The sequence below is a fragment of the Aotus nancymaae genome, unplaced genomic scaffold (genome assembly GCF_030222135.1).
Source record: "Aotus nancymaae isolate 86718 unplaced genomic scaffold, 86718_ANA_hifiasm-v0.15.2.pri h1tg000009l, whole genome shotgun sequence".
Lineage (NCBI taxonomy): Eukaryota > Metazoa > Chordata > Mammalia > Primates > Aotidae > Aotus > Aotus nancymaae.
In genome coordinates, this window is record NW_026988420.1 from 4,347,059 (window position 1) to 4,357,020 (window position 9,962).

Here is a 9,962-nt window from a genome sequence, read left to right on the forward strand (position 1 = left end):
TTTGTGTTGACATTTCCCAGGAAACCTGTAAAATGACACTCACTGACTCATGGAACATTCACAGAAGTTTCCCAGATATTGATTACTTTGAAAAGTAGGTTCTTGGTTATAGAAAGCAATATTCACAATTTTTAGAAATCTTATTCTATCAACAGGTTGACCAGACAATCTGAAAAATTACCAAGTATGATGAAAATGAAAAAGAAAACCCAACTCCCCTAAAAATTCACATCACAAAATATTTATTAATAAGTAAAATGATTTTCCCTTGCCTTTGGTTATTAAAAAATGAGTATCTTTGATGATACCAATTGCAAACAATGGTTTTACATTATTCAGTCATGAAACAGATAGACTAGATGATAAATACAGATATAAATGTGTAGACCATACCATACAATAATTTGTTTAATTACAAACCTTGGCTTTGCTAGCAGTTGGAGATTTACTTGCACATCCTTAAAATTACCTTTTTTATAAGTAAACAATACACAATAAATTCGCTTGAATTTGATAATTTCTAACATTGGCAATGAATACAGCACCTGTTGAGGCCTAAAAGAGAGAAGAAAACAAGAACTGTGTGGGAGAAGAAAGGCAATACTTCTTTGAAAAGCTTTTCTCCTGACTTAATAATCCCTATTGCCTGAAAAATAAGCCATTTTGATAACAAGAGTATAAAAAATCTTATGATCTACAAAGTAAATCATACCTGTGGGTTAAATTTCATCCCATGTCTCAGGTTATGGCTGAGAAGCTATACTAAGTATCTTTGTAACACATTTCTTTGAATTTTTATAACTAAAACAAGAAAATGTTTTATCAGATCTAGGCAGAAATACTGATCTTCATTTATAACTATAGTAATTACTCCCACTCAGGACTATATAGACATGGGGATCTGAAAACCAAACAGAAGGAAATGCCAAACCATAACCACAAGGCAAAATTGAAAGTAACTCAGAGAAGCAGTGGGTGATAGTTTATGATTTCAACATAAAAAAGAACACATTACCTCTCAGATGTCACCTTAAAGCCAGAAAAATAAGATACAATCAAGAAGGGATGAATGGTTTTATTACTACACCACCTACTACTTCAAGATTAAAATAATCCCAGAGTTCTGAAATGTCTTCATTAGTTAAGCAACTAGACAATTTATTTCAGTCTTTTTTTAATGTAGAAAATCAGTAAGATCTCTACACAAGGTAAAAAAGGACAAAATGGGCCCGAAAAAGCACAAAAATAGACAAAATATATATATCTTTTTACAATAAAATTAAGGTGTACCTGTGGAATACTGAGACTGGACTGATTTCACAAGGTTTAAACAGATTTTCTTTTAGAACAGTCCTGTAATTTGTGTCTTCCTCTTAATCTTGTATGCATTTAAAAAAAAAAAAGGCTCAGGCCAGGTGCGGTGGCTCACACCTGTTAATTCCAGCACTTTGGGAGGCCAAGGCAGGCAGATTGCTTGAGGTCAGGAGTGTGAGACCAGCCTGGCCAACATGGTGAAATTCCATCTCCACAAAAAATACAAAAATTAGTCAGGTGTGGTGGCAGGCACCTGTAATCCCAGCTACTTGGGAGCCTGAGACAGGAGAATCGCTTGAATCTGGGAGGCCAAGGTTGCAGTGAGCCAAGATCACACCACTGTACTCCAGACTGGGTAACAGAGCAAGACCCTGTCTTAAAAAAACAACAACAAAAAGGCCCAGGTAAAAGGGAGATAACAGGTATTTTGATCTTGTGCAGTCAACAACAAAAAGAATAATAACAACAACATAATAAAAACCCTTAATTTATCAGTTTATAAAATTCTTTTGCCAACCATACCTCAAGTGCACTTAGGACTCAAGCATTTGTTACACACCCATCAGCAACATCACTGGCCAGCTGAGGCCGGTTTTCCATGATAAATCAATGACACCCTGGATGAAACATATCCAGAAATGCTAATTCAGAGATATTTTCATACAGTTTGGGGGCAAATGAAGCCATCCAAAGGAATCGTGCCATAAACACCACCAACATATGCAGACTTCCACCTCAAGAATCCACCCCTGCCTTCCTCTCCATCCAGTAAAGGAATCCGCCAGTGACTCTTGGTTATACAGTCACCGCTGGGTACATCTTCTGTTCACTGTTGGTGTGGGGGAAGGGGGACTGAATCTGCCTGTAGCCAGGCTGCAGCCCGTCCATGAAAGGAGTTACAGCTGTCATGGGCACAGAGTCATGCTGCACTGTGTACCCCACGTATGGGGGATGCAGATACTGCCCTTGATGTGGCACAATCTGGGTGGCCTGCTGACAGTTCAGCACAGAGAAATTCGTGGGCATGTTGACATACACGTTGTTCATGGTCCCCTCTGGCAGGCAACAGTTGGTCTGTGACCTTGTCGGGGGCGCCCGGGCCCCTGAGTTGGCGCTGGAGCTGGAACTGGCGGCTGTGCTGGACTGGCGTGAGGACGACCCCCGGGAGGTGCTGGCGCTGGGGATCATGGGGATGGTCTCCATCAAGCGGTTACCCCCCGGGGCTCGGCTCTGCTGGGGATCCTGCTTAGGCCGGAGGCATCTGCAGCAACAGGCTGCCACCAGGGACCCCAAGATGATAAAGGCGACAAACACAGAGCCAACGATGAGGAACGGCACGTAGATGGGCACTGAAGCAAAGGACAGAAACACAACATTATGATTTATTCCAGGAATGCAGTACGAATCGCCGACTGGCAGTGGCAATGAATGAATGAGCAACACTGATACCCAGAGCAGAAGGACTTACCTACCCTGGGCTAATTTGTTCACATATTAGGAGCCCATAAGATGCACCATCCTTAATCAAGTGCTTAGAAAGCTCCTAAGACCCTATAGCCATGGCAGGTCAGCCCCTAGAAGCAAACTGTTAATATTTAGTTCAACTCATCAACTGCCAAGGCTGATTGAAGCAGATATCCAACTTAGCAAAAATATGGGTTTAATAGGTTAAGATGGTTATGGTTCTAAATTTCCTATCATAATCAAACTGTCCGAACTTAAGTCTGCCCTACCATATAGTTGTAGGATCTTCATAGTAATAATGACTTTAACTTATTAAAAAGTCTTTTTTCCCCAGAAAGTTATTTAAGCTCCTTGCAAATTTATTTTTACCATTCTTTAGCAAGTTCTTTTTTCATAGGCAGTTAAGTCAAAAATTTAGGCCAGACTCTTAAGTCGCTACCATTTTCAAAAGGCATCCGTAAGGCACAAGAGGGTCAAGGAAGGATTTAAAAGAGACCCTCCTGACTCTTGCCTAGCAAAAGCCAGAGTCCTTGGGTGGCACTGGGTCCAGGTGACAGGGTCTGTGTGGAAGTGGAGGGAAGTTACTCCCGGCATTGGGCCATCCTGAAACAATGTCCTAAGAGCAAACAAACATCAGGAACGACAAGATGTGTGTTCCAGGAAGAAGAGTTACCCACAGCGAGCCAAGAAGGCAAGAGTGCATAGAGCATAAAACAATGGCCACCATACTTTACACGGGAGGCTGACTTGAAAATAGAAAACCATAAAAAATAAAAACAAAAACCTTTTGCTAAAACCACTAGCAAACTCCATTTTAAGATTAGTTTCTGGTGGGGTGCCGTGGCTCACACCTGTAATCCCAGCACTTTGGGAGGCCAAGGAGGCTGGATCAACTGAGGTCAGGAGTTCGAGACCAGCCTAGCCAACATGGTGAAACCCCGTCTCTACTAAAATACAAAAAATTAGCTGGGCACGGTGGCGTGTGCCTGTAATCCCAGCTACTCAGGAGGCTGAGGCAGGAGAATTGCCTGAACCCAGGAGGCGGAGGTTGCGGTGAGCCGAGATCGCGCCATTGCACTCCAGCCTGGGTAACAAGAGCGAAACTCCGTCTCAAAAAAAAAAAAAAAAAAAAAAAAAAAAAAACAAAAACAAAAAAACACGAAAGTTAGCTGGATGTGGTGGCACGTGCCTGTAATCCCAGCTATTCTGGAAGCTGAGGCAGGAGAATCACTTGAACCCGGGAGTTGGAGGCTGCAGTCAGCTGAGATTGTGCCACTGCACTCCAGCCTGGGTGACAGAGTGAGATTCCATCTCAAATAGATAAATATATAAAAATTAATTTCTAAAAAAAAATCTTTTAGAAGCCATAAGGATGGCATTCCAAGGCTTTAGAAACTAGACACAGGTTGATAGGGGCAGAATCGGGTGGGAAGTGCCTGCAGAATGCCTCTGAGCCACTTTTGTGGAATTCTACCCTATGTTACCAAGAGACTGCGTTTTCTGATGTGTTCTTGCCCTATCCCCCTGCCTATACTTTTGGAAACACATGAGGACAGGGACGGATTGGGTCTTACTGGTCTGGGCAAAGCACAATGCCAACACAGTCAGGTGGGACAGCATTTTAGGAAGGAGACCGTGCCTTTGAGGTCAGCTCTATGAATACCCTTTGATCATCCATTAGAGCAGCGGGGCTTTCTAATTACGCTCCTTTTGACTGTTCTTATATTCCTAGAGTCAGTGTTTTTAAAATATAATACCAGGTGGAATTAGGGAGAAATAATGCCTTATAAGTGAAACAATACTTTATAGGTATTTAACCAAAGGCTGACTATGGAAGATTTCCTGGAGTTTCAATGCTGAACAGAGCAATTTCTATATAAAGCGTCCCTTTAGCAGGTAGAAACACTTGCTACAGTGTCTGCAGCACAGCTGGTGCCCGGCAGTAGAACTGCTCTAATTACACTATCACTTCAGGCTAACTATGGATCACTGGAGCAGCGGATGCAGGGCTTTTTCCTTGGTGTGTTATAAATATTTCATTTTCTAAGACACCAGCCCTAAATACGTTATCAAAAAATAAATAAATAATAGTAAAACAGGAAAAAAATTTACCCCAATCATAGCAGAAACTAGCTGAAACCAGCCTCAGTCCACATAATGAGTTTTGGGCAGAAATAACTGTTCTCTTTCCAGGATTTTTAATTGGAAGTGTAAATAACTACACAGGGGTAAGGAATGCAGCGCTACTATAAGCCCCCCGGCCGGCTTAATTAGGCATGTTGTCCTTCACTGCAGAAGAAAAATGAAAGGAATATAACTTTTAGGGGAAAAAAAGTTTAAAAGTAGCATGAAGAAGACACCCACACACAACACAAGGCGTCATGAGAGGTCTGTATCCCAACTAGTCCAAAGCCATCCCAACTTTCTGGACACCGTTAATGAGCCCAATTTAGCAGACATCTCACTGTAGCGGTTCGGGCTCTGGCTGGCTTCTCTGGGCTTTCTTCCATGGCCACACAGTCTGCGAGGCTGAGCTTGCGTTTTAAGACTGCACTGGTCTGGAATTACGCTCTCTTCAATTCAAGACAGCAGAACAATAGGAGTAGCAGGCTAGTAAAATGCTTGACTGCAAAAGGGAACGGCACTGAAAAGAGCTGTCTCTCACCAGGTCCTGGGAGTCAGCTCTGTAAACACAAACCACGCTGTGCCAAAGCTCAGGCAGCCCAAACCCAGCCTCCGGGTGCTAGCGAAAAGTCTCCCAGGTGAACACAACCGGCCCACAAAAAGGAGGAGCCGCCCCCTCGGGGGCACGTTTGCCATTTTACCTCTACACCTCCCCTTCCCCGAACTAAATACACACACACACACACACACACACACATACACACAAATGCGCGAGCGCGCACACACGGAGTGGCTGGTGTAGACACCCCAGGGAGGCATTCCGGAAGGTTTCTGGAGAGTGGGGAAGTGCAACCTACCAAATTCTTTCACAGGTTTACTTTCTAACTCTGGCTTTGGCAATCTGAAACAAAACAAAACAAAAATCCCAAAGCCGCAAAGAGCAAGGCTGGGCACTGCTCCGATGTTACACCAAGTCTGACGTGGTAAGGAAAACAGTCCAGAAACCCCAGAGGCGGGCAGCTGCAGGGGAGAGGGGCCGCCGCGTGGAGAAGGTGGGACTCTGCGGCGTCTGGCACAGGGCAGCAGCCCGGGGAAAGCCCTGAGGAGCTGCCTTTCTTTCGGGGAGCCTTCAGGGAAGCACCCCTGCCAGGCCCTCACGGGCGGGGGCGCATCCTCGCTGTCCCCTCGGGTACCCCTAAGACATTAAGCCCTACGGAGACAGGAGAAGCCAGAAGGGCCCGGAGGACCCTGGTCAGAAGGAATATGGGGGCTGTCTGTGACCCACGCTACTTTAGGAGTGTGATTTTCTTCGGAAAATTCACTGTAAGCCACCCTTTGGCTTGCAGATGGAGAAACTCAGGCCCGTGCGGTGAATTAGGGACCCACTGCGATCGAGTAATAAGCCAGAATGCAGACTGCCTCCTGATCCTAGGCCCTTTCCTGAATCTCGCCCCTCGAAGCTCCCAGGTCCCTGACGTCCAGGCCACGCCAACCGCCCCGGCCGCCCTACCTGCAGAGCCGTCGGGGCCGTCTTTGTCCGCCCGGCCAGGCTCTCCGGCGCCCTGCTGGCGGTCGTTGTCGCAGCCGCCCTGGTCCAGGCGCGCCTCGGCGCTGGAGCAGCAGTAGCGCAACGTGCAGCTGCCGCAGCAGATGGTGGCGTCGCCGCCGTCGAAGCGCTCGGGACACTGGAAGCCGATACGCCAGACGCCCTGCGCGTCCAGCCAGCCGTGGCAGTACTCGCCGCTGGCCCGCGCCCCCGCCGCCAGCAGCGCGGCCAGCAGCAGCTGCAGGAGCGAAGCGGCGTTCCGGGAGGAGGCGACGGCCGAGCGGCGTCCGCCCCACATGGCACCACCCTGGACGCGGGTGGCGCGTCTCCAGAGGGCGCAGGGCGGTCTCTGAAAAGTCGTGGCCCCTGCGGCCCCCGGGCCTCGTCGCTGCCTGTCCCGCGGCGCTTTCCGCGCGGGCCGCTCCCCTCAGCCGCGGCGTCCAGGGGGCGACGACGCCGGGCCCTAAGTCCAGGAGCTCCTAAGCCATCCCCTCCTCAGCCGGCGGCCCGGTTCCCTGAGGGGCTGCCTTTCGAGTTGCACTCGCTGAGGCAAGTCTCCGGATGCAGTCAGAAGGCCCGCGGGGCTGTCGTCCCGAAGCCCCTGGAGGCTTCACCGGCACCCGGACCGTCTCTGTGCATCCCCGAAGGGACGCTCACTCGAGCCCGAGGACCGTTGGGCGCGCCGCCGCGGACCTGGAGCCGGGGCTCTGCCGCAGGGTTTCAGCCTCAGGGTCCCGCGCGCGAATTGGGGCCCTTCTCCCCTCCTTTATTCCCTCCTCGGGCGGGTAGAAGAGGCGAAGGCAGGCAGCGCGCGCAAGGCTCCGGGCAGCAAGTGCGACAGCCGGTAGCGCTCAGCTCTGAACTCGGTCCGCATGGCTCCGGCTCCGCCGCCCGGGTAGCCCTCGAGGGTGCAGCCCCGATGCTCCGCTCCGCGGGGCCGACGGCCAATCCTCCCAGCACGTCGCCGAGGGAGCGCTCCCGACCCCGGGAGTGTCCAGGACGCAGGCGAGGGTGCGGCGCGCCCCCAGCCGCAGTCCCAGGAGCCTGTCCGGCTGGCGGCGGCCGCGGCTGCTGCTGGGCGAGGATCCAGGCGGGCGGCTGGTCCCGGCTCCCCTTCTCCTCCTCCCCGGCTGCAGCGCGGACCCACAGGCGCCCGGCAGCCTCCTGGTCGCTCTTTCGCCTTCGGGAGGTGTGCACGGATGGGAGCCTCCCACGGAAGTTTCGTTCCTCCGGGCTACGGGAGAAGCCGAGCGCGGCAGCCGCCCGCAACCTCACCTCGCCGGGCGCCAGGCAACTCTGACTCCGCTCGCCGCAGCGCTGAGCTGAGCTCTTTATAAGAGGCCGGCGGCTTTCCAGCGCGCATGCGCGCTACGCGGCTCCCTTCCGCCCCCCGGACGCCCGCGGGCGCCAGGCAGCCCCTCACTTTCAGACCCCGGGCGAGGAGAAAGGTGTGGTCGCGGGCGGGGTCTGTCTGCTGGAATAGGCACGGGAAGAAACCTAAGAAACACAACCTAAGCAATCCCGGCCTCGCGAACACAAATAACAGTAATAACGGAAGAAACTCAACTTGCTTTGTGAAGATCTTTGGCATTCAACATTCGGTTCGATTCTGCAAACTTGTCAAGGGATTATGATTAATTTCCACTCTACAGATCATGAAATCGCCACTCAGATGAACTCTCTCGGCTCCCAGCAGCTGATGTCCCGGCCACGGTTGTTCCCAGGCCCGCTGCAGGAAGAGCTCGGATGTTTGTGGCAGTGCCCGTGGGCTGGAGGCCTCCACCGCAAGGTGGAACGGAGGGAGTTCAGCAAAGATGTCACACATTCGGCCACGGTCTGGATGATCTGTGTCCCTTTTTCTTTCCATATTTGGGTGTGGTGATTTATCGGATTCCAGCAGGAAAGTGTCTCCGTCCAACATGTGGCCTTAGTGGTTTAGACAGCTGCAGTCAGGAAGAAAACAAGGTTCAGACAGACCAGAAATTCAGCTTTGATGAAGGAGAAATTAATAGCTTCTCTCTTGCAGAAGCTGGAACAACAGGTGCTGATGTTATTAAAGCAGCGGTGATTATTTTTAAAGGAACGAATGCCCCTTCCCTTCCCACACCGTCTGGGAGTCAGCAGACCTGAATTCGAGACCCAACTTTGCTAGCAGAGAATCACTGCGTTTTTCTGGTCTCAGTTTCTTAATGTGGAGCACAGGATGTGATGACCACTAAGGTCCCTACCAAGTCCATGCCTTCAGAACACAAGCAATTTTATTTACAGCAAAGGCACTCAGGTTCAAGCAGCCATTGGGCGCTCGTGTATGCCTGGTTAATGTGGAGATTCAGACATTGTTGATTATTCTTCCACTTGTCCCAACAACGTCAAATCTAAGGGAAAAAAACCTACTTTATTTACCTGCTCCCCAACACACATCTTATTCTTTTCACTAAGTCTCTCTCCAAGCATTGCACTTTATTTCTTGCGGTTTTTTGGTTGTGTATCATTTTAACTACACAAAGTTACATATTTTAAATGCACTATTCACCAAGAAGCCAGACATCATGACCATTTCCTTCAAATAGAGCCTATAAGTCTCCAAGATAAAATACAGAAATCAGACAAAAAGACAAAGAACTGAATAAGCAAAGAGAATGCAAGTATGACCAAAGCTCTTACCCAAGATGAACAGCATCAATTTAAGCACATAATCTGGGGTTAGGGTGGGGAAAGAGGTCAGAAAAGTCATCAGAGGAATAACACTTAAAATGAGACCAGAAGCAGCCAAGGAAAGACTCAGTTTTTCAGAATGAGTCATCTTCTTAGAAGACACCATTAGCCAACATTTATTGAGAGCGTAATATGTGCCAGGCATCATGCTTAGAATTTCATGTACATGGTTTCATTTAATCTTCACAGCAGTCCTATAAATAAGACAGTATTACTATCCTCATTTTGCTGGGAAGGATACTTACTCGATTCCTAAAGACAGTCAGTGTCAGTTTGCATGTGCTGTACCCAATTCTTTCTGACTCCAAAGCCCACCCAGCGCACTGCTGGTCACCACAGCCTCCACTACAGAAAGCCCAGGATTGATTAACCAGGAGTTCTGTACAGAGCATGAGATGGTTAGGTATCATTTTCCTATGGCAGCACGAATTGATTTGGGTGGTGTTCAGAGAGTGAATACTTTCAATTTTTGCTGTTTGGAAAAACAATTAATGCAGGAGCATTGTACTTATTGTACTATTTAGAATTGCTTTATTTCAAACAGTACCTGAATGCTGTAGCCTCCTTCCATGATCCATTTATCCTCTTCACCAAAACATCCACAATTTGTCAGAGTTTATTTATGAAGAAAAAAATTAACGTTTCATACTGGAATTGATTTGGTGACCGGATAGTGCCACCTTTAAAATACAATGTTTTTCCCAAATAGTCTACAATTTAATCTGTAACTGGTAAACTTAGAAGTATGCGGTGGCTCACGCCTGTAATCCCAGCACTTTGGGAGGCCGAGGCGGGTGGA

General features: G+C 48.5%; 1 protein-coding gene across 1 annotated transcript; it reads right to left on the reverse strand.

Moving 5' to 3' along the window:
* Positions 1–225: 225 nt before the first annotated feature.
* Positions 226–7,752, reverse strand: SHISA2 (shisa family member 2). Its single transcript, XM_012441683.2, has 2 exons — positions 6,413–7,752; positions 226–2,663 (listed from the first exon to the last, which is right to left on the reverse strand). Exons 1-2 carry the CDS (start codon positions 6,744–6,746, stop codon positions 2,110–2,112), a joined length of 888 nt encoding a protein of 295 aa, XP_012297106.1. The 5' UTR covers positions 6,747–7,752; the 3' UTR covers positions 226–2,109.
* Between the last annotated feature and the right edge of the window lie 2,210 nt (positions 7,753–9,962).